Source organism: Puma concolor, chromosome D4, assembly GCF_028749965.1.
Source record: "Puma concolor isolate L17-30 chromosome D4, mPumCon1.1.hap2, whole genome shotgun sequence".
Classification (NCBI taxonomy): Eukaryota; Metazoa; Chordata; class Mammalia; order Carnivora; family Felidae; genus Puma; species Puma concolor.
In genome coordinates this window covers 81,701,440-81,725,109 of record NC_141679.1, presented here as the reverse complement: position 1 = coordinate 81,725,109, position 23,670 = coordinate 81,701,440, and the positions used below count along the sequence as shown (strand labels likewise).

The 23,670-nt window shown below is 49.9% G+C and overlaps 1 protein-coding gene across 7 annotated transcripts in view; it reads left to right on the top strand.

Moving 5' to 3' along the window:
• Positions 1 to 23,328, top strand: part of TTLL11 (tubulin tyrosine ligase like 11) — a 240,147-nt gene extending 216,819 nt beyond the window's left edge. For all 7 annotated transcript variants that reach the window (XM_086683916.1, XM_086683912.1, XM_086683911.1 and 4 more), the window contains one exon: positions 22,378 to 23,328. In XM_086683916.1, coding sequence (XP_086540042.1) covers positions 22,378 to 22,670 — 293 coding nt within the window. In that variant the 3' untranslated portion in view covers positions 22,671 to 23,328. The remainder of the gene's footprint in view (positions 1 to 22,377) is intronic.
• Positions 23,329 to 23,670: the final 342 nt, after the last annotated feature.

Genomic DNA, 23,670 nt, shown 5'->3' with positions numbered 1-23,670 from the left:
CATTCATCCTCCCTCCCGTGAGCCCCTGGCAACCTTTTTTACTGTCTCCATAGCTTTGCCTTTTCCTGAATGTCATAGGGTTGGAATTGTACCATGCTGCCTTTTTAGACCGGTTTCTTTCACGTAGCAGTATGCATTTAAGGGTCCTCCAAGTCTTTTTGTGACTTGATAGCTCAGTTCTTTGTATTTCTGTGGAATAGTCCACTGAATGGATATGTCACAGCTGGTGAATCCATTCACCTATGGAAGAATATTTTGGTTGCTTCCAAATTTCGGCAATTATGAATAAAGCTGCTACAAACATTTGTGTGCAGGCTTTGTGTGGTTGTAAGTTTTAATGCAACTGGGCAAATACCTAGGAATGTGATTGCTCGATCATACAGTAAGACTATGTTTAGCTTTGTAAGAAGCTGAACTGCCTTTCCAAGTGGCTGGTTCACATTTCCACCAGCAATGACTGGGACCTCCTGTTGCATCAGAGTCTGGTCAGCATTTAGTGTTGTCAGGTTTTAGATTTAGCCATTGGAAGAGGAGTATAGTGGTATCTCATTGCTTTACTTTGCATTTCCCTAGAGGCGTATGATGTTGAGTATCTTTCCATTTGCTTATTTGCCATCTGTACATCTTCTTTGGTGAAATGTCTGTTCAGATCTTTTGCCTGTATTTTAACGGAGCCATTGGGTTTGCTTTTTTTCTTATTGTTCAATTTGAAGAGTTCTTTGTATATTTTGGATACAAGTCCTTTATTAAATATGTCTTCTGGAAGGGTTTTCTCCCCGCGTGCGGCTTAGCTTCTCGTTTTCGTAACAGTGTCTTTCACAGAGCAGATTTCTTTAAATTTTTTTTAATGTTTTACATGTATTTATTTTTGAGAGACAGAGTGAGACAGAGTGCGAGTCAAGGAGGGGCAGAGAGAGAAGGAGACACAGAATCCGAAGCAGGCTCTGTGCTCTGAGCAAACATTCATCACAGAGCCCGATGTGGGGCTCGAACTCACGAACCGTGAGATCGTGACCTGAGCCGAGGTCGGACACTTAACCGACTGAGCCACCCAGGCACGCCCACAGAGCGGTTTTTAATTGTACTAAAGCCTAACATCATTTTTCTGCTTTCACGGATCTTGTTTTGGTGTCGCATCTGAAAACGCATAGCCAAATCCAAGGCCCCCCCTAGGTTTTCTCCTATGTTATCTTTGAGAAGTTTTATAGTTTTGCATTTCACATTTAGGTCTGTGATTTACTTTGAGTTAATTTTTGTGAAAGGTATAAAGTCTGTGTCTAGATTTTTTTTGGGGGGGGGTGGTCTGTGGATGTCCAATTATTCCAGCACTATTTGTTGAAAAGACTAATTTTTCTCCATTGAATGGCCATGGCTCCTTTGTCAAAGATGAGTCGGTGACATTTGCCTGAGTCTATTTCTGGACTCTATTCTGTTGCACTGATCTATTTGTATGTTCTTTTGCTAATACCATGTTGTTTTGTTTACTGTAGCTTTACAGTAAGTTTTGAAGTTGGCTAGTGCCAGGGTTCTGACTTGGTTCTTCTCCTTCAGTATTGTGTTGGCTGTTCTTCCCTTTGTCTTTCCATGTAGATTTTAGATTCGCTTGGTTGATATCCACAAAATATCACAATATTCACTTGGTTGATATCCACAAAATAATTTGCTGGGATTTAATTCGGAACGTGTTGAACGTATATACCTTTTCTTTTCTTGTCTTACTATATTAACTAAGGCTCTTAGTACAATGCTGAAAAGAAGTGATGAGAGGGGACATCCTTGACTTGTCTCCAATCTTAGGAGGAAAGCATCTAGGTTTTCACCACTATGATGTTAGCTGTAGGTATTTCTAAATAGATATTCTTTATCAAAGGAACAAAAAAATTTTAGAGGTTTTTTTTTTTTTAATCATGAATGGGGATTTGAGTTTGTCAAATGTGTTTCCTGCATCTATCGATCATATAATTTTTCTTCCTTAGCTTATTGATGTGATAGATTACATTAATTGACTAGTGAACATCGAAGCAGCCTTGCATACCTGGAATAAATCCCATTGGTAATGGTGTCTAATTCTTTTTATACGTTATTAGATTCCATTTGTCAAAATTTTGGGGGGGTTATTTGCACCCATACTCATGAGAACTATTGGTCTGTAGTTTTCTTTTCTAATAATGCCATTATCTGTTACTAGGATAATGCTGGCCTTCCAAAATGAGTTAGAACATGTTCCTTCTCTTTCTGTATTCTAGACAAGGTTGTAGAGAACTGGTATAATTTCTTTCTTAAATGTTTGGTAGAATTCACCGGTGAAACCACAGGGCCTATTGGTCCACTTGATCTAAATTACCAAATTTGGAGGCAGAGAGTTACTCATAACACTCCTTCGTTAGCCTTTTAACGTCCATAAGACCAGTGAAGCCTCCTTCATGGTCTGATATTAGTGATTGTTAATTACTAGTTAGTTGTCTAGCAATCTACTCTCCTTTTTTCTTGGTTAGCCTGGCTAGAGGTTTATCAATTTCATTGATCTTTTCACAGAACTAAATTTTGATTTAATTGACTTTCTCTATTGATTTCCTACCTTGCTTTCATTGATTTGTGCTCTAATTTTTATTTTTCTTTCTCTTCTGCTTACTTTGGGTTTAATTTGCTCTTCTTTTTCTAGTTTCCTAAGGCGGAAACTTAGATGATTGGTTTTAGATCTCTCATCTTCTCTAATATATGCAGTCCATGCTATAAATTTCCCTCTAAACACTGCTTTTGCTGCATCCTACAGGATTCAGTAAGTTCCATTGTCATTTTCACATAGTTCAAAATATTTTAAAATTTCTCTTGATACTTCCTTTTTGACATGTTGTTTAGACATGTGCTATTTAATCTCCAAGTATTTTGAGACTTTCCAGCTATCTTTCTGTTACTAATCTTCAGTGTAATGCCATTGTGGTCTGAGAGCATGCTTTGCATGACTTCTATTCTTTCATGTTTGTTAAGGTATGTTTTATGGCCCAGAATACAGTCTGTCTTGGTGAGTGTTCCATGTGAACTGAAAAGAATGTGTATTCTACTCTTGTAAAGGGAAGTATTTTATACACGTCAATTAGATCCAGTTGATTGATGGTGCTGTTCAATTCAACTATATCCTTACCAATTTTCTGCCTGCTGGATCTGTCAATTACTGAGAGAGGGGTGTTAAAATTCTCTGACTTAATAGTAGATTTGTCTGTTTTCTCTTGTAGCTCTATCTGTTTTACCTCACGTATTTTGACACTCTGTTTTTAGCTACACTCGTGTTGAGGACCATTATGTCTTCTTGGAGAATTGACCCCTTTATCATTATGTAATGCCCACCTTTATCCCTGATAATTTTCTTTGTTCTGCAGTCTGCTTTGTCTGAAATTAATTTCGCTGCTCCAACTTTCTTTGGTTAGTGTTAGTATGATATCTCTTTCTCCACCCCTTTGCTTTCTGTCTGTGTCTTTATGTGTAAAGGGGATTTCTTGTAAACAACATAGAGTTGGGTTTGTTTTTTATCCACTCTAACAATCTCTGTATTTTAATCGACATATTTAAACCATTCACATGTAAAGCAATTATTGGTATTAATTCGTCTTGACAAGTTTGGTAGAATGCACCAGTGAAGCCATCTGGTCCTAGAGTTTTGATTGTTGGGAGATTTTGATGACTGATTCAGTCTCCTTACTAGTACTTGGTCTTCTCAGAAATTCTATTGCATCATGACTCAGTCTTGGCAGGTTGTATGTTTCAAGAAACTTATCCATTTCCTCTATGTTGTCCAAAGATGCTGTTCCTGGACATTCTCCCTTTTTACATTCTTTCTTTTCGTATTTTATTTTGTGACATTTTGATTGACATGTTTTCAGGCTCACTGATTCTTTCCTTGTCTGTGTCTAGTCTACAGCTGAGTCCACTGGGGGCATTCATCATTTCTGTTACGGTGTTTTTTGCTTCTAACATTTTCTTTTGATTCTTTCTTAGACTTTCCATCTCTTTCCTTACATTACCCATCTGTTCCTGAGTGTTGCCTACTTTTTCCATTAGAGCCCTTAACATATTAATCATCATCATTTTTAATTCTTCATTGCGTGATTCCAACATTGTGTCATAGCCACGTCTCCTTTTGATGCTTCCTTTGTCTTGTCAGACAAATGTTTTCTTCTTGTCTTTTAGCAGGTCTTGTGATTTTTTTGTTGAAAGCCAGACATGGGAGATCAAGTAGTAGGAACTGAGGTAATCAGGCTTTCAGTGTGAGGTTTTCTGTTAACCCAATGAGGAGCTAGGCTGTATGTAATGTTTACTGCAGCTGTAGGCACCAGAGGCATCAGTTTCCTTGCTTTTATTTTCTCTCCCTGTTGTCCTTGGACTTTCCTAAAAACTCCTTGAATAGAGAGTCTTTATCTTGGAGCTGTCAATTGTTATCCACTGTGGTTACTTTGGAACCCTTTTGGTGGGTGGTAGTGAGGTGTTGGGGAGAGACAGCATTTAATAATCTTATCGCTAAATCTCAATTTCTTAGTGGGCTTGGGTCCCTGGACTGCCACATTCAGAAGTGTTCTTCAGCCCTTTTTTTCTGCCCTTATGTGAGACAGGAAGGCCAAAAGGGCTGGAGTAGTCTAATCACCCTTCCCTCAGGTCAGATGAGCCTCTGGTAATGTAGTCTCCCGTGAGGGCAGTCTTTTGTGATGGAGAACACTCAGAGCACATTTTGGAAAGGTTACTTCCTCACACACCTCCCTGCCTGAAGCATGTGGGATTTTTCTCCAGTCACCACCTTGAGAACCCAGTGGGGCTCTGGAGGTACAACCCACAGATGCTTGAAGGACCCCTAAGACTGGGCTCCCAGACTTTTTAACGCTCAATCTCATCCATTCAGCCTCCAGCAGTTCCTCAGTCACCAATGAAGCACTCCTACCAGTTACTGGCTCCAGCAGCCACTGCTGGTAAGCTGACCTGGGCTATGATTCTCTGTTGTCACTTGCCTGTCTGGTTTTCAGGGTGACACTTTGCCCTGTGACCTCAAATCTCTGACAGATGTAAGGACTGTCATTGATTTTCAGTTTTCCTATCTTTTTTTCTTATTGTGAAGATGGGAGTGATGACTTCCAAGCTACTTACACATCAGTGCTGAAGCTGGAAGTCCTCTATGTGTGTTTTCCACTTTTCACACCAACCTGGAGAGTTAATCCTTCTACTCCAGGTTACAGAGAAGAGACCTGACGTTCGGAGAGGTTACCTAATGTGCCCAGGGTCACCCAGCTAATGGGTGGAAGGAAGAGCCAAAATTCTTTGTTTTCCGCTTCTACCGATCTCTGAGAAACTACCAATCCCAAGCATTCCAAATATGTTTACAAATACAGGCTTTTCCTAGAGATTTCCATGGAATTCTTGGAGAAACCTGGGCTTGGTCATTTAACCTGAGAATGAAATGAGAACCTCATGGGCCACCTGACCAGTCTCTGTCTCTCATCAAGAAAATGGCCAAATTAGCCAAGATAGGGGCACCTGGTGGCTCAGTTGGTTAAGTGTCCAACTTCAGCTCAGGTCATGATCTTGAGGTTCACAACTTCGAGCCCCACGTCAGTCTCTGTGCTGACGGTTCAGAGCCTAAAACCTGCTTCCAATTCTCTCTCTCTCTCTGTCCCTCCCCTGCTAGCACTCTGTCTCTCAAAAATAAATAAAACATTAAAAAAATTTTTTTTCTTGAATTAGCCAAGATAGATCCTTATCCAGGTCTCTCGCATGGGGCCAACTTCAGCATTCACTGGTAACACTCTCCAAATTATGTTTACTTTACTGCCATAGAGTCACAGTGTTCAAAACCAGAAATGCCTGAGAGATCACCAATTCCAATGCCTTTGCTTTACAGGTGAGACCCTGAATTCCAGGGACTCTGAGACTCTGGTAAGTTAATGGGAAAGCCACCTGCCACCCATTGGCTTTCTACCTTGCCACCTGGCTCTTCTTCCTAGATCTTTTAGGAATTATATTCCACACTTATTTTTTAGATAGCCCAGATGAGCACGTGATGAAACCTGCAGTACTCTGCCCCATCCTTTGGCACATGGGGGAGGAAGAGGCAGACACCATGCCGGGGCCGTGAGGTGTCCTACATCTCACTGGGAGATCTGGGAGACTTCTGGTGGTCAGCTGTGTCGACCTTCATAAGTCTGGGCAGACCAGTGGTTCTCAATTAGGGTATGATTTTGCACCTCCCCCCACCCCATGCCCTGGAGGACACTTGGCCATGTCTGGAGACATATTTGGTTGTCACAACTGGGCAAGGAGAGAAGTTGCTATTGGCATCTCGCGGGTAGAGGCCAAGGATGCTGCTTTACATTCTTTAAGAAAAGATTTTTTTTAAGTTTATTTATTTATTTTGAGAAAGAGACAGAGAGAGTGAGCAGGGGAGGGGCAGAGGGAGAGGGAGAGAGAGAATCCCAAGCAGGCTCCGCACTAACAGCACAGAGCTTGAACTCACGGGGCTCGAACTCATGAACCATGAGATCACTACCTGAGCCGAAACCAAGAGTCAGATGCTTAACCGACTGAGCCACCCAGGCACCCCTTAACATTCTGTAATGCATAGGACAGATTCCCTCCCCGCCCAACAAAGAAGTTTTGGGCCCCAAATCTGGAAAGTATCAAGGTTGAGAAAGGCTGAGCTGGAGTACGCCCATTCAGGATCTCCACGACTGCTCTGGGCTTACTTGAAATAGCCACACTTTCCCTTCGGCTTCCCTACCACAGCTCCCGGGCTGGGGGAACAGCCCCCCATGCCCCCCCACGCTCGGAGATTGCACCTGCCAGCCACCACGGGGTGAGGGATGGCGGCCTCTGGGGAAAGCGTGTGCACCTGAACTGTTCAGCGAGACCTTACATGACTGAGGTGCTTTCTTCTTGGTGGCAGGTGGGTGTCTCTGCCCACACTTCCCCACTGATCACGTCTGTGAAGGGAGGAGGAAGCCTTATGTAAGCGCAGCCTCGCACAACCTTCTGTCGTCCTGGCATTCCAGGGCTTGGGAAACCCCCTCCCTCCCGAAGTCTCAGGGGAATGTGGTTCTGTTCTGAACCGGCCCTGCCTGCGGGGGCTGCTTACCACCTGAGGATAAAATCTGAGCCCTTCAGCCTTTGAGATTGGCCTGGCCAGCCTCCCTGTCACCCCCCCTGCAGCCCCAGCCCCCCATCCCCGCTCCACTCTCCTCCCACGCACTCCAAGTAGCAGCCTCACGGGCTACTCTGAGCCAGACCGACATGCTTCGGCTCCTGCCTCTGCTCCCACTCGGCTCCCTGCCTGGAACACCCTTCCCTTCCTTGCCTGCCTGGACAATGCCTGCCTGTGAGACCCTCCTTTGGGACGCTTCCAGGCCCCTCTCCCTGCCTCCCCGCCGGCCAGTTCTGCTGTCTCCTGTTCCCTGTCAGTTCTCGGCACCGCCCTCCAATAGGCCTTACCTTGCTGGATCCTCAGTGTTTGCGGATGTCTGCCTCCCTCTCCACCTGCCCCCCACCCCGTGGATGCTGAGCCCATCCCTGGTTCACGTCTAAGGCCCAGGGTTTAGCACAGGGAAAGCTTCCTGGCAAGGTGAGCGAGTGAATAAATGAAAGAAGTAATAGATAGATGGAATGTCACTGCTCCTTATGCTCGGAGTGGCCACTTCCAGGATCCTCATGAGTCCCCGTGGCTCACCTGGTTTCCCAGACACAGGACACATGACCTCAGCTCTGCCTCTTTCTGCCATGGATGCTGTGTGATCTTGAACAAGTCACTTGCTGTCTACACTGGGTGCTGTCTACACGGTAACCAGCTATAACACTGTAGCGTGGCCCAGGTGCGATCCCACGTAGAGGAGGAAGTAGAACCCCAACCAGGTTCAGGAGTCCCCATTTGTGGTGGCCCCCACTGGCCCCCACAGAGCACTGCTCCGGAGCAGGAGTACAGTGAAAGAAACATTTCCTGCACTAATAAAATTACCTTCTCTAAAGAAGGCAATTTGCATGTTAATGTTTTGGGTAATTCTGTGCAGCTCCAGTGCCCTCGAGGCTGCAATTTCTCTCTGACAAAGTGATAAAAATAAACTCCCGCATAAAAGAGCATTTCTCTTCTCTCTCATTTGCGCTCCAAAGTGACATTCTTAATGTGAGTCAAGCTGAAACCCACTTCTCGATCTTGTTTTTGACACTGATCTGCCTCCCCTCACCTCTCCCCGTGACAGACCAGCTCCTCAGAGCGCCTCAGAGGGGTCTCTTCCTGAGGAGCCAGCTGGATCCTCTTGGGGAGCGGGCACCCCCACTCTCGAGGCTCCAGACTCTGGGCTTCTGCAAATTCCAGAAGGTGCAGCCAGTTAACTGGAGGACAAACATGGGGCACGAGCAAGAGGGCTGCCTTCGGTGGGTGAGTTAGGGTGGTCTGTCTACCCCCAAATTGCCCATTTTTTGGAAACAACTACAATGGCTGGAGATTCTGAGACTCTGCCCTCCAGGGCGGCAGACTGTTGACCCGCCAGGCTTGGCCCTTCTGATCACCTAGAGGTAATCACCAAAGAGGCTCGGATTTGGGGGTGTCCTTCCGTGCCAGATGCTGGCCCGGCCCTTATATCTAAGTTCTCTCATTGAAACCCCACAAGAGCTGGGCAGGGTAGGTAGAAGCTGAGGCTTCCAGAAGGGAAAGGAATGAGCCAAGGTCATCTAGCAGCACCTAAGAGACAGACCTTGAGTTTGAACATAAGTGCAGCCTGCCGTCGATGACCCAAGCAGTGGGAAAGGAGGAGAGAAGCGCCATTTACCAAACACCTACTATGTGCCATGCGTTACGTGTGTATATTTAATTCAGTTAGTCTACTAGTGTTCGTGACAGTGTGTGCAGTGACCCGTAGGACACCCAGGCCTCGTGCCCCTGACAGTCTTGAGGCGGAGGCAGACAGAGATTAAACATAGAAACACAGAAATAAACATGTATTTACGTGCAATGAGAGAAAATGACTAGGTTTTAAGGAGGATCGCGGAGAAGACCTAATTTACATTAGGAGGCGGGTCAGGGAGATCTGTCAGTACAAGTAGCATCGTAGTTGATGTCTAAGTGCTGAAAGGTGAGGGCCCAGGGAAAGAATGTTCCAGCAGAGGGAATGGCTAATGACAAGGAGCCCTGAGGTGGGGGAGGTCGGGGCACGCAGGCAGAGAGCAGGCTTTGGCTCCCAGGGGGCTGCAGAAGCGGGAGGGACTCCATCTTGCAGTGGCTCCGAGCAGGTTAAGGCATGTGGGTGTTGCTCTGAACGCTGGTGGCGAGGTGACAGCAGGATATGTGGCTTGGTTCGTGTTTTGAAAAGGTCATCCTGGCTGCTGTGTCAGAAGGGGCAGCGCTGGAAGGGGGAGGCCAGTGAGGAGGTTGCTGTCGGTGGTGGAGAGGGATGGGAGCTGTGGGAGAGGAGTTTCAAAAATGGTTCTCCGACTTCTGGCTTGAGCACTGAGGTGGGTGGAGATAGTATTTATTGAAATGAGTAGGATTTAAAGCAAAGCTGGATGGAGAGGGACGACCAGGAGGGCCATTTCTAACAGGCTCTTTGAGATGCTAATGAGGTATCCCAGCAGCAAAAAAGCAGTGTGGCCGGGAGCTTGCGAAGGGAGGAGAGCCTTGATTCACGGAAGATATTTAAAGCCTAGGGGAGGAAGGATGGGAAGGGAGACCCGGGCCCAGGCGGAGAGCCTTGCAGGACCCCGTGCCCTGCGAACCTGAGAGGAACCAGCAGAACACCAGAGCCCCCCCACTCCACCCCACCACCGAGCCAGGACTTGCCGGAAAGATGCAAAGAAAAGCCAGAGAGCGGGCATCAGAGAAGTGGGGAGGACGAACTTCAAGGAGGGAGGCTTCCCCTCTGACCAACGCTGCAGCGAGAGCTGGGAAGGGGAACGGAGGGTGGCCGGTCTCTTGGCAGGAGCAGTTCGGGGGGAGGGGGGAGCTGGTCCGGGAGCAGAGCTAGAAGGGTGAGATACAACGTCAAGGCAGCCTTTAATCAGTGCGAGAGCCTGGTATGTTTGGTGGCCGATGGGCGAGGTTCAGAAGCGGAGACACTGCTGAGCTGGGAGCACCAGGCACAGACTCCAAACCACCTACCTCTCCTCCTGCAATTCTCTGCTGCTCCCCCTACGTTCTGACCCTGTCCCCTCCCCAGAGCGTGAGCGCACGCGTGCACACACACACTTTCCTCTCTGCTCTGGCAGAGGAGGGCTCGCACACCTGTGTATCCACTTGGTGGCTGTTGGCCAGTGTTTGTGGACTTGAATCGAATCGCCCCGGCTCCTGGCATACAAACCCTCTAGAGCCAGGCCATCGTGGGGAAGAAGAGTTAGATTTGTGCCGTGGAAAGGGACGCCCGTGCAGGGCTTTGCTCAGTTGAGCTCCGATGGAGGCAGAGAGCTGGACCCTTGGTCTCCTGGGAGGTGATCAGCACCCCGCCGCTGGAGACGACCAAGTGGGGGTCAGATGCCTGTTGTCAGCAATGCCAGGAGGGCAACCGTGGCTCAGAATCTCACAGGGGAGCTTCAGTCGGATAGACGGTGCTAACAGCAGTTGCGCTAAGGTAACTTGTGGCCCCCTCCCTGCCTCTCTAAGTAAGCCTGATGCGGGGCGCAGAGTGCCAATGCGGGGCGCAGAGTGCCAAGAGGACAGATTCACAGCCCGGGTTTGAATCCCCACCCCACCCCCAGGCCACTGGACCCTGCCTGAATGTCTGTGCTTCTGTGCACCCCAGAAGCCTGCAGCGCCCAGATAACAAACAAAACCCAAGACAAAGGCAGTTTTGCTGGTAAACAGCCAAAGGGTTATAAAGGCATCTATCCCCCAGACTTTCGTTTTGATGGTGAAGTGAGAGGTGCCCCTCAAGAGCTGGCCGCAGGGCCTGGTACATATTGAGCACCACTCAGATTAATTCTTACCCTTTTGAGTGTTATTGTCCTGTGAGGGCCTGGATTTCGTTATCTCTGAAATCCTTTCCAAGCCAGAGGTTTTGACCACTTGCTGCGGAATGTGTTGAGCCTCGGAAGGTTCTGCGGGAGCCATTAATCCCAGGAGAAATGTCTCAAGTTGCAGGAAGCAGTGACCAGTCCTATAGCCCATCTTCCCAGCCAGCGACTCAGGAACTTGTGTCTGCCCGCGGTGGAGTCGGGTGACGCCGGACGGGTCTGCGGTGGGACCTTGGGCCACTTTGCGCTGTGTGCCCTGTGCCTAACGAAATGATGGAAGTCCTGCTTGCATCTTTGGTTTTGTTCGTTATTTGGGTGTCCCGGGCTCCTGGCGATAATGGTTTTTCTGCAAGGTCTATCTATGGTTCCTTCCTGACACTTACTAATTTTTCCGTCCAGACAAGGACAAAGGTGATAGTGGCCTGTTGCTGCTGTAACGCAGAAATACAACGACTGGGTGTGTCCCATTCTGTTCTTGAGCTGGGTGGGGAGTGGCAGGAGGGAGGCTCTCTCTTCCCTGAAAGGATGCGCCTTCTAGAGGTCTCCATCTGGTTTGGGGAGAGGCAGTGCAGAGCAGTGGTGGGATCCTTGGCATGGCCACTGTCCAACGGTGCGACTTTGGGCGGGTGGTGGGACCGCTCAGGGCTGCCACCAGATTACATGAATGGGCAGGGAAAACGCACAGTGTGACTCCTAGTGGGCAGAACGCCCCCAATACGTGCAGCTTGTGATTTTTGTCGCTACCATTTTTTTTAAAACATTCAGAAGCCACCATCCCTCCCAATGCTCCCGGAGTCCCAAGAAATCGCCCAGTTTGCCGCTCATTTCACCGAAGGGGAAACTGAGGCCTGGAGAGGGGAGGTGACTGTTCAAAGCCCCGCTGTACTCAGGGACAGCCGCCCTTCCGAGAACCCCGGTCTCCTGACCAACTGCACGATTTTTCCTGTCTGTAATCCCAGCCAGTCTGCTCATTTACTCCACAAACAACTGTTGAGCACCTGCTCACGGTCGCTGGGGATGGGGGCAAAGATGCCCTGGCCTCATGATAGTCTAGTGTGGAGACAAGCAGTCAGCTCCCCACCATAAAAGAAGAAAATGAAGCCAATGTCACGACGGCACCCTAGGAAAGTGTGGTGACGGCACAGAAACCTTGGGTGGGGAGGTCACCGGAGGCTTCAGGTTATCAAGCACTGTGTTGGGCTTGCTCTGGGTGGTGCCGTGTAAAAGCCAGTTGGGGAAGATGTGACGTCCCCACTTTACAGACGCAGAAACGGAGACCCGCCGAGGGGAAACCCCTTGCTGAGGACGAGGCCGTGAGGCCACGGCAGAGCTGGACCCTGACCAGTGCATCTGACCCCCCGTCACTGTCCCATGAGCCCAATGCCGCCTCATGGGAGATGCTCTGGTCCTTTGAGACCCCAGCCCTGGCCCGGAGCGACTGCACTAATGTCTGGAAGGATTGTGCCGCAGCAAACAGGAGCCAGACTTCAAGGCGCCCTAAGGATGTGGGGAACGCTTCCGGTGATTAACCACCTTGGAGTTGGTGAAGGCTTCACAGACAACCCTTGCGGGGAACATTCCCCCGCGCAGATAAGAATCATTCAGCTAATTCCAGTCAAGATCGTTCAGCTTTATTTCCCACCAACATGTCCAGCCAGAAAACGTGTATACTTACACGTTTGGAATTTCACTAGGAGACAGAAACATCTATTCTAGGTGGGTAATAAGAAAGATTTAAATCATGGGGAGACGGAAGGAACTGGCATGTAGCCGGCCTAGCCCAGCACACCAGCACCTTGGAATAGAATTATAGCAAGGAAGCTCAGGTATTTTCAAGAGGAAAAAAAATGTCTCCTATTCAGTCTGGGATAATATGCCTGGCTGTCAACAATGATTTGGATTTAATTATATCATCTATGCAAATGTGTTCTGTAAACTGTAAAATAATACATAAATGTCAGATGTTAAGAAGATCGTCACACAGGAGAAACAACGAGGTTTGGACGTCAGGTAGGCATGGGTACAATGCTGTCTGGTCCCCCTCGCAGGCCACCTGGCCTCTCTGGGTCTGCACTCCTCAGCGACAGCGTCTCCTTCTGAAGATCACCCTGAGAACCAGAGGAGAAAACGGATATGCCTCGTAAGCTGGCGAGGCATTCTTGCTGTTTCCATCCTGGAGCCCCAGGGTAGATGATGGGGTCATTGGAGGGCAGCCGCCAGCGCGTTCATTATGTCCTGTGCGCGAGGACCCCTCCCCAGGGTTGGGGGTGATGGGACTTTTGAGGCCAGAAGGAGCCCGTGGGCCCACCCTCGCCCACTGACCGACAGAATGAGGCCATGGTCTGTCAGGGGCCGCACCCCAGTAAGCAGGTGGCAGTCTCGGGTGGGAGACGTGTGTACGGCGACATCCAGAATGTTGCAAAGGCTGCTTTCTCCAGTGACATCCGTCAACCCAAAATAAAGTTGGGGAAAACGCTCCACGGCTTATCTTCAGGCATGGGAGGCAGGTGGAGGATGCCTGTTTGCAGAGACTGGCAGATCCATACCTCCTTGCCAACAGCCAAGGGGCCCGTCCCTCCCCCGGGGCCAGGCGGGCATTGTTCCTTCATTTCCTCCTTCTAAACGACCCGACATAACGCTCCGACTTGGCCATCTCTTTGAAGGCCCTCGAAGCAGCCACAGAGTAAAGAAGTTTCGAGAATGGTTCTTGTGATCTGCCCCCTTCCAGCTGTGCGACTTTGGCAAGTCTCTGTGTTAAACGGGACTGATATTGACACCTGCTTTGAAGGGCTTCTGTGGGATTTAAGTTAATGCACACGAAGCCTTTAGATCAGGGCCTGGCACATAACGAGGGCTCTATAATTATTAACTATTATGGTTTATTTTCATTACGTTTACGGTGACAGGTCGCTAAAGCAATGTTACCAAAGAGATGCCTCCAACTCCAAGTTTGAGCTGTGAGGGTTTTTCAGGCAGCTGGCGGAGGAGCCGGAAAGGGCGGGGGGAGGATTTCTTCTATTTCTCCTCAACGGCTCAGGTGATCTCAAAGACTTGGGCGGCGGTAGGAGAGTGTGTCCGGCTGCTGGATGAGCCATAAACAGAACCGAGAAGTTGGGATGCTATGGAATTGTTAAAACCCCAACCCCCAATGTGACTGTATTAGGAGATGGGGCCTCTAAGGAAGTAACAGTTAAAATGAGGCCATAAGGCTGGGGCCCCGATCCGGAGAGACCGGTGTCCTTATAAGAAGAGACCCCAGAGAGCTGGTTCAGTGTCTGTGCCACATGAGGACACAGTGAGAAGGCAGCCATATGCAGGCCAGGAAGAGAGCCCTCACCAGAACCGAAACCTGCTGGCAGCCTGATCTTGGACTTTCTACCTCCAGAATGGTGAGAAAGTAAATTTCTGTTGTTTAAGCCCCCACCCTTCCCCCCAGACCATGGTCTTTTCATTCTGGCATCCGCAGCGGACAAAGATGGTGAGGGGAGGAGGGGTGGGCAGTGGGGTTTCGGAGGAGGACGTTTGTTCTGGGCATCCCCCATGGTTCATGATTGCCCACAGCAGGGCCAGCCCAGCACTAGGCTTCTTAACCTCTTTACTTCCCTGCCTCCTCGAGAGCCTTTAAGGAGATGGCCAAGACGGAGCGTTGGTTCCAAAGTTTCCCGATCACCCGTGGGTGCAGAGTCCCCAGCCCTGCAGTACAACTCCAGGGGCCTCATGGCCAACACACAGAATTTCCGGGAGACGGGAACAGGAGCCTGCATTTCTGGCAAGGTCCCCAGGTTATTTTATGCATAAGATGTTTAAAAACCATGGTCCTTGAGGGGAAGGCCAGTCCTCCCCTGGTATTAGAGGTCCTCCTTCATGAGGGCTCTTGACTTGCCCTTAACATCCACGTCCAACCCAGCAGCAGCTCTTGGACCTGTTGCACTGCCCTCAGACTTTGTCTGGAATCTTATCACCCTCACTGCCTCTGTCACTACCGCTCTGGTCCAAGCCACCCACAGCCTTTGCTTGGACTGGGGCAGTAGCCCCTCGGGACCTCCTTGCTGTCCTTTCACATGTGCCCCGTCTCCCTGGTCTCAACACAGCAGCCGCCCTGACCACGTCACTTCCCATCTCCCCGGTGGCCTCCCGTCTTCCTCGGCGTAGAACCCAAAGTCTGATCATGGTCCACAGGGCCCTCCGCGGCGTGGCCTGTGAACCTTTCCAGCCTCCTCTTCCTCAGCACGGCTAGAGAAGGGCAGGGCCTTGGCGAGGGCAACGGAGCTCTGCCCCACTTAGCGGTCAAGGGATGGTGCCGGGAGAGACGGGTGATGTGCAGTTTCTCGGAAACCAAGGAAACTGAGAGAGGACTAAATGCAAAGCTGGAACGATGTCATGGCTTTTTGGCTCCATCGTTTGAGATTTTAAAAATAACTCCCTCAGAACGTCTTAAAAGGCAGACCTTCTTAGCCCAAAATCCAGCTTCTCAAAGCTCGGGGGCAGGTCCTTTTGCAAATAGGCCGCGTTTTGCAGATGAGTGTTCAGGGTGGAGTGTGGACAGACTGGACTCAGCAGTGAGGAGGAGGATGGGGAGGAAGGGATGGGTTCTCAAAGTGGGGTCCCTGGACCAGCAGCCTCAGAGGCACCTGAGCACGTGGTAGGAGTGCAGCTTCTCAGAGCTTCCGAGCCCGGAACTCCAGGGGAGGGACCCGAAGTCTGTGTTTGCACGAGCCCTTCAGGGGACTCTAGACTTCTAGAGCCTCCGGTCTGGACCATCTTGGTCTCATGAGTCTGCACGGCGTCTAAGAGAAGGGTTCTCAGAGGGTCGTCTTTCCCTGTGCCCCTTGGCTTACCTTGCTGGCCTCAGCTGTAAAGTGGCAACAATAACACCTGCGTCACAAGATCGCTGAAAAGGTCGCAGCCCATTAAAGGGGATTAAATGGCTCTTTATTGGTGCCTGCTGTGTGCCAGGCTGTGCTGGGCACTGAAGATGCAGAGAAGATTTGGGGCAATGTCCCCGCCTCCAGGAGCACACAGTCCCACTGGGGAGACAGCCACGTACCCATGGATTTGTCCCAATATATAGGAGGAAACAAGGGGCAATCCCAACAAAGGGCCATTAGCTCTACCTAGGGATGGGCCAAGTGTAGCGTCCTAGACCTCCAGACCTTAGAGGCTGGGTTGGGGTATTTTTAAGATTATATATATATATATATATATATATATATATATATATATATATTTTTTTTCTAATTATTATCAACAATGAACATGCATTATCTTACTTGGAAAATACAGAAAAATAGAAAGAAAGATACAAAAATACCCTATAAGTCCCTCCCCCGCCCCTACACGGTGCTGTAAGTTGCTGGTGAATACCATTGTGTGCTTTTTGTTTTCCTTTGGAAGAAATATTTTGAAATACTCGCATGGCTCTAAAAACTTTTGCCGACTTGCTTGTCAAAAGTCCCTAGCAATTTCACCATCAACTCACCGGTAGCGTTGTTTTACGTTTTTGTTAATGAGTGAGCAGTAGGCTTCAATGGCAGGTTTTCTCTCTTCCTTTTGCTAATGTATGTGAACTACCCATTCACGTGCTTTGTCCATTTGAGGACTCTGTAAGGCTTAAGTATTTTTAACATGAAATTAACTACCAAAACCAGACTTAACATTTAATGCCCCCCACCCCTGATTCCTAGGGTTTTATTGCAAAACAATAAATGCATCAGAAATAAAAACAGTGATGTGCCAAGTGCTTATGATTGTGCTTATGTTCTCATTAATAGTGAAGGAAATGTAACTAGCCTCGGTGTTCAACAGTGGGGGATATGGCGAAATGATGTACAAAGTAAGATTTGATGGAATATTCTGCCACTATTAAAATAATGTTATGAAGGCTATAGAGCAACATACAAAAATGTTTATGATACCATTTTAAGCACAGTAACTACAAAGTTTTGTGCATGTTGTTATTACGAGTGAAAACACATCTTCTGTAGACAAAGAGTGGTTTGAAGGTCAGTTGTCAAGGACGCTTAGGTTCTAGAAAGCGGACATTCATGAGCTTGCCTTTGCTTTCTGTTGGCCTTCTCACTGTATGTAAGAAAGAGGGAGAGGGGCGCCTGGGTGGCTCGGTCGGTTAAGTGTCCGACTTTGGCTCAGGTCATGATCTCACGGTCCGTGAGTTCGAGCCCCATGTCGGGCTCTGTGCTGACCTCTCAGAGCCTAGAGCCTGTTTCAGATTCTGTGTCTCCCTCTCTCTCTGCCCCTCCCCTGTTCATGCTCTGTCTCTCTCTGTCTCAAAAATAAATAAGCGTTAAAAAAAAAATTAAAAAAAAAAAAAAAAGAAAGAGGGAGAGGGGCGCCTGGGTGGCTCAGTTGGTTAAGCGTCTGACTTCGGCTCAGGCAATGATCTCACGGTTCCTGAATTCGAGCCCCTCATCAGGCTCTGTGCTGACAGCTCGGAGCCTGGAGCCTGCTTGGGATTCTGTGTCTCCCTCTCTCTCTGCCCCTCCCCCAATCTTGAGCGCATGCTCTCTCTCTTTCTCTCTCTCCAAAAGAATGAATGAATGAAAGAAAATAAAGGAAAGAAGGAGAAAGCCCCAGAGGGAACATGTGGACTGTCAGTGAGGATCTGGAAAGGGCAGGGGAGTCCAGCCAGGTGGGAACCCCAGCAGCCCTACCCCGGGAAGGCCACTTGGACTACCTTAAGTGCATTTCCTCCTCCTCTTTTCTTCCTCCCCCCACCCCTAGTCCCTCAGAACCCTCCAAAGCTCGATTCTCTGCAGCTCAGCAAATATCGAGCTGAGTCCGGCCGCCATTTCCTGGGCCAATTGATGAAATGAGGAGCAAGACACTCAGCCCCTCAAGGCGGCCATTGTGGGGACCTGCGACCCACATGTGCATGGTGTGCAGTGTGGGGTGTCCTTCTTCCCAACCCTCACTGGCCTTCAGGCTCTCTCAGACATACTCAGTGGGGCTCTCAGCCCGTGTAGACAGCCCTTCTCCCCTGTCTCTGGCCTGAGAAGTGTCTGGCTTGCTTTCTTATTTTGGTGCTGGTGATGGTAGTGCAGTTTGAGGTCTGGAGACCTGGGGTCCTAGTCCTGCTTATGCTGGGCCTCGATTCCACTCCCCTCTTCTGTAAAAGGAAGTTGCTAGACCAGGCTTTTGGATCCCGGGGAGGGATGGTGCTCGGCTGGGTATGAAGAGACAAGAGTCCCTTAGATGAGTCCCTTCTGGTGAGGGAGGTCTGTCAGGGCAGGGCTCTGAGCCTCCACCCACCTCACAGGATTGCGTTCGAGGAATAAAGCCAACAAACACACTCCACTATACAAAACAGGAATCCCCTGACCGGAGAATGTGTTCAGGCTGTACGAGGCATGGGACTCTGCCACCGGATCTCAGCTCGCTCTCCTCAGACCCCTTCCGTGGCTCCCGGCTCATGTCCCCTGGCCTTCCAGTCCTCTCCGGTCTAGTCCAGCTGCCCCTTCCCCACCTGTCCTGCGGCAGGTGCCCGGGGCCATCACTGGGGCCACACGCCCCACCTCCTCCTCCCTCCTCCCTATTCTCGGCCCAGCCCACCCCTTCCGGCTCATCTCTGCCCATCAAAGCCCTACCCATTTTGCCCATTCCTTATTCCAGGAATGAGATTCAGGACCTGCAGTGCATGAGTCCGGTTCAAATCCATCCCAGCCCTGCTGCCTTTATCGGCATGTAACCCGAGCTCAAGTTATTTGGTCTCTCTGGGCCTCTGTTTTCTCACAGGCACAATGAGAGTCGTAGTGGGGTCAGAGCACCCCGCACAGCAAGCCTGGTTCCTGCAAGAGTCAGTAATGCCCCTTACTCCTCACTCTGGTTCTATTTTCCTTGCATGTATATAAACTGTATCAAAGCAGAACATGTATTCAGGAAGGTGGCATTGTGTTTTCTTCAAAGTGATACATGCACAGAACCTCAAATTCAAGTGGTAGCAAAAGGTTCACAGTGAAAAGCAGCTACCCCTGCCTCGCCGCTTTCCGCCTCCTAGAGTTTTCCACTGCACGTTTTAAAATTGGGTCCGTGACTTATTCATTCCATAATGGGAAGCCTGTGTTGCCCTCTCCCCTCCTACCCATTTTGTCCACCCCACCGCCTCTGGCAGTCATCAGCTTATTTTATGTATCTATAAGGTCTCATTCTGCTTTTTGTTTTTTTATTCGTTTTGTTTTGTTTTTAGCTTCCACAAAAAAATAAATAAATAAAATAAGGTATGTGTTTACTCGAGAAAATCAGGACATGTAGACAAACAAAAACAAAACCCAGTATAACATAGGATGTCTCCTTTCTCATTTTAGAAGGTCTCCTTTCCAGATGATTTAGTCATATTTTTCGCCCAAAAAAGGTCCTTTATATTTTTTCTGTGCATTACTGCTTCAATCGTAGCCTTATTAGTTTAATTAAGGGAAAGAAACTAATATTGGTTGAGTAAAACGCATTCAGTGCTTGCTACTCAGACTGTGCTCCAGAGAGCAACCACGCGGGCACCACCAGGAAGTGTGTTGGGAATGCGGTGTCTCAGGCCCCACCCCGGAATCTGCATTTTGACAAGATCGTGCATGGTAAATTTGTTTTTTAATGTTTACTTATTTTTAAAAAATTTTTTTTAACGTTTATTTATTTTTGAGACAGAGAGAGACAGAGCATGAACAGGGGAGGAGCAGAGAGAGAGGGAGACACAGAATCTGAAACAGGCTCCAGGCTCTGAGCTGTCAGCACAGAGCCCGACGCGGGGCTCGAACTCACGGACCGTGAGATCATGACCTGAGCCGAAGTCGGACGCTTAACCGACCGAGCCACCCAGGCGCCCCAATGTTTACTTATTTTTGAGAGAGAGAGAGAGAGCACGAGCAGGGGAGGGGCAGAGAGAGAGGGAGAGAGAGAGAATCCGAAGCAGGCTCCGTGCTGTCAGCACAAAGCCCAGTGTGGGGCTTGAACCCACGAATCGTGAGATCGTGACCTGAGCCCAAGTCAAATGCTCCACTGACTGAGCCATCCAGGCACCACAGTGTCATGTGCATTAAAGCGGGGAAGGGGTGTGTAGACCAGGGCGGCTCAAAGTTGCAATCCACGAACTGTTCTGTACAGTCCTGGACAAGAGGCTTTGAGCCAAAATGTAAACCAGTGCCGCTTCCTTTGTAGAGAAAGACTTGCTACAAAATACTGCCAGCTGAACTAAACAATGTGATTGATGAGGAGGGTGATTTATATTCTGGCCCAGGCTCCTTATCTTGTCAGAGACCGGGGACACACAGTTCCCGGACTCGGCACCCATCTGCCGTCCACACTTTGAGTAGCACTGTCGAGATCACACAGTTCTGGAATGGGAGGCTGGGACTGCATTGGGTTTCTCTGGCTTTGGATCCTGGCCCCTTGCACCCTGCTTGGGTCTGACCCTCCCACTGACTGTGACAGACGCACGTGCACGCATGCACAAATGCACACAGGTGCACACGCATGCATCCACGCTCACACTCTAGGAGAGCCCTGGCCCCATGTCGGTGATTAGGAAAACCCTGTTTCTCGATTCAGACGGAAGCTCCCTTTTCCCTGTGTCTCTCTGCACGAGACCTCTGTTTGTATTAAGAAGGTTTTACGCCAGGGTCCCTGTTCCCTTTATCAGCTCCTCCTGTCAGGGCCAAACAGAGCCCTGGAGAGAGCATCTGGAGCCAAGAAAAGCTGAGCAAAAAAGCTTGGATGGATTCGGATGGAGACAAAGAAACAACTTTGCTCAGCTCAAGTTCCCAACACAAGAAGAGCTCTCAGATCCCAGGGTCCATCTATAATCCAGTATTTAAGCCTCCAGGCCAGGCTTCTGCCTGAGGACAGAAGCAGGGGAGCAAGGCCACTGGGAAGGTATGGATTAGCAGAGGCAAAGCCAGCCTCCTCTAAAATGCCTGTGGCGTTCCGTCCAGCCTGAGCGTCACCTTCCCCGAGGAGTCCAGGCAATCCCCTGACTTTGGGTCATGGGGTTCAGTTTTGTTTGGACATTGGAAAGAGTCAGAGCTTTGTGGTACCACTTATTAAGAATTGGGAGTCAGGGGCACCTGGGCGGCTCAGTCGGTTGAGCTTCCGACTTTGGCTCAGGTCACAATCATGAGTTACAGCCCTGCATCGAACTCTGTGCTGACAGCTCAGAGCCTGGAGCCTGCTTCGGATTCTCTCCTTCTCTCTCTCTGTTCCTCCCCTGCTCGCACTCTCTCTCTCTCTCTGTCTCTCTCAAAGATAAATAAACATTTAAAAAATCTTAAAAATACATAAACTTAAAAAAAAAAAAGAACTGGGAGCCAGAGTTTGAATTTCCAGGCCACTATTCTCTGGCTGCGTGACCTTAGGGAAGTTACTCAGCCTCTCTGAATGTTGGTTTCCTCATCTGCAAAGCGGGGCGTAATAACACTGATCTCAAAAAGGTGTTGTGAGGATTAGTGGTGATGTCTGTAAAGTACCTAGCACTAACCCATTTGTTCATTCATCCATTCATTCACTCATGTATTCAGCGTTGTATATTGAGCACTGGGCATCTGGCCCTGGGGGAGCAGAGGTGAGCTGGAGGTCCCAACTCAGCCGGGAGGAGAGAGGCTGTTGGAAGGACCACACAAATAAACACCGAACAGGCCGCCGTCAGCTGCAAAGGAAAGGGCTAGAAGCCCGTCCCAGCGGCCGCGTCTGATCTGGGGATCAGGGAAGCTTTTCCTGAGCGGGGGATTTTGAGCTCCGATCCCAACGATGAGTAGGAATTTATGAGGCAATGTAAGGGAAGAACGTTTCAGAGACATAGTGGGGACTGCCATGACCTTCTAGAATATCATTTCGGGGAGAGAGAAAGGGTAGAGAGAAGTAAAATTTGCATACAGCAAAACGCACAAACCTTCAGGCACAGTGTGTGACAGGCCCCCACACCCACGTAACCAACACCTCTATCGACATGTAGGGCATCGCCGTCAGGGGTCTCTGAGGAGCAAACTTTCCCCGTTGTTATCGACGTCAGGGGCTGGGTTTTGACTCGAATGTTTTATGGTGGCACAGAGGGATGAGGCCTTGGGCCAGGCTGCGTATGAGCTCTGCCACCTCCTACCCGTGTGACTTTGCCCAGCGGGCTCCGCTTCTCTGAGACTCAGTTTCCTCGTCTGTAAACCAGTGCTAACTGAGTCTCCCCCACATGACTGATGAAGGGGTCGACTCCGCAGATGGTTGTGAACGCCCAGCTGGTGCCTGGCACAAGGCAGGCCCTCTGGGAGTTTAACCCAGAAACTAAAGTTCCCGGGACGGAAATGGTGGTGAGCAAGGAGCCTGGTGGCTGGAGCGGCGCCTTCCCCGGGGAGCGTGTGGGCCCCTTTGGCACACGACCCCTGCCCCCCCCCCCCTTAACTATGGTCTCTCTGTCCGCAGGAATGTGCTTGCAGGCCTTCGTGGAGGCTTTCTTCTACCTGGCTCAGAGGAAGTTCAAGACGCTGCCGCTCCACGAGCAGGTGGCCTCGCTGATCGACCTATGTGAATACCACCTGTCCCTGCTGGATGAAAAGCGCCTGGTGTGTGGCCGCAGCGGCCCGGCGGGGGGCCGGCCCCTGGACAGCGGCAGCCCCCCGGACGCCACCCCCTCGGCCCCGCCGGTGGAGGGCCACCCCCCGTCCTGCACAAACAGCGCCCCCAAGGCAGCGCATTCCAGACACGCTCTGTCCTGATGGCCACTTGATGCTGCCGATGAAGGGTAAGCCCTCCGGGGCCGAAGAGGACCCTCTGTGCTCCCCGCCTGTGGACAGAGGGCAGGCTGCGGAGAACCCCCACGGGACAGCCCCCTGCCTGACATGCCGTCTCCATGTTCTGCTGAGCTGTGCTTTGAAACAGGCTGATGGCACCCGCCCGCCTTCCTCTCGGTGGTCCAACTATGTGTGAGTCATCGGTGGACATATGACATCCCAAACGCGACAGATGGCATCTTCTATTCTGGGCTCACAGGAAGCAGCCACCGGGGTAAAACTGTTGCATTCGGGGCACGGGGCGCCAGCGATCCTGAGCCCGAGCTGCGGAGAGGAAAGAACTCGAGAGAGCTGAGACTTGGGTCTGCCGGGGCCTCCGAGAGAACACTGGTTAACTCCCGGGGACATCACGCTGATTTCCTGCCACCGTGCTGTGAAAACCGAGTGGAGCTAGTGTGTGGGCACGCCCAACTCTCCCATCCCGATCGCGTGCTCCCCGGGTGTAGTTAACAGACTGGCCTCATTTATTTCATTAGCTTGCCTGTCACTGTCATGTTCGGTTTGTTATTCATTAAGAACTAACCAAGAAGTAACTAGGTAAAGGCTCCTAGAGTCTCAGGGCTGACAGGAGCCTCAGAGGTCATTTTGTTTGATTTTGTTTGACCTTGACCCCAAAGCAGGAGTCCCAGGGTCCTGTGACGGCACCCCCTCACCCCACACGGATGAGGTGCCATCACCTGGCCGGCAGGTGCCTGGCAGGCACTTGCCAGAGGGCCCCTGGGTGGGAGGAGGGGCTTCCGAGGGGAGGACAAGAAAACCCCCTTAAGGGCCGGTGTGAGGGGGAGCATGGTGTCAGAAGCTCAGGACAAGGGGCGCCCACACCCCCCCTTCCAGGAGACCCTTTCCTTGTCTCCATCTGTGTCCCCAGGCGAACCCCTTCTCAGAGGGGAAGGTTCAGAGGCAGCCAAAGGTGGCATTTTGAAAA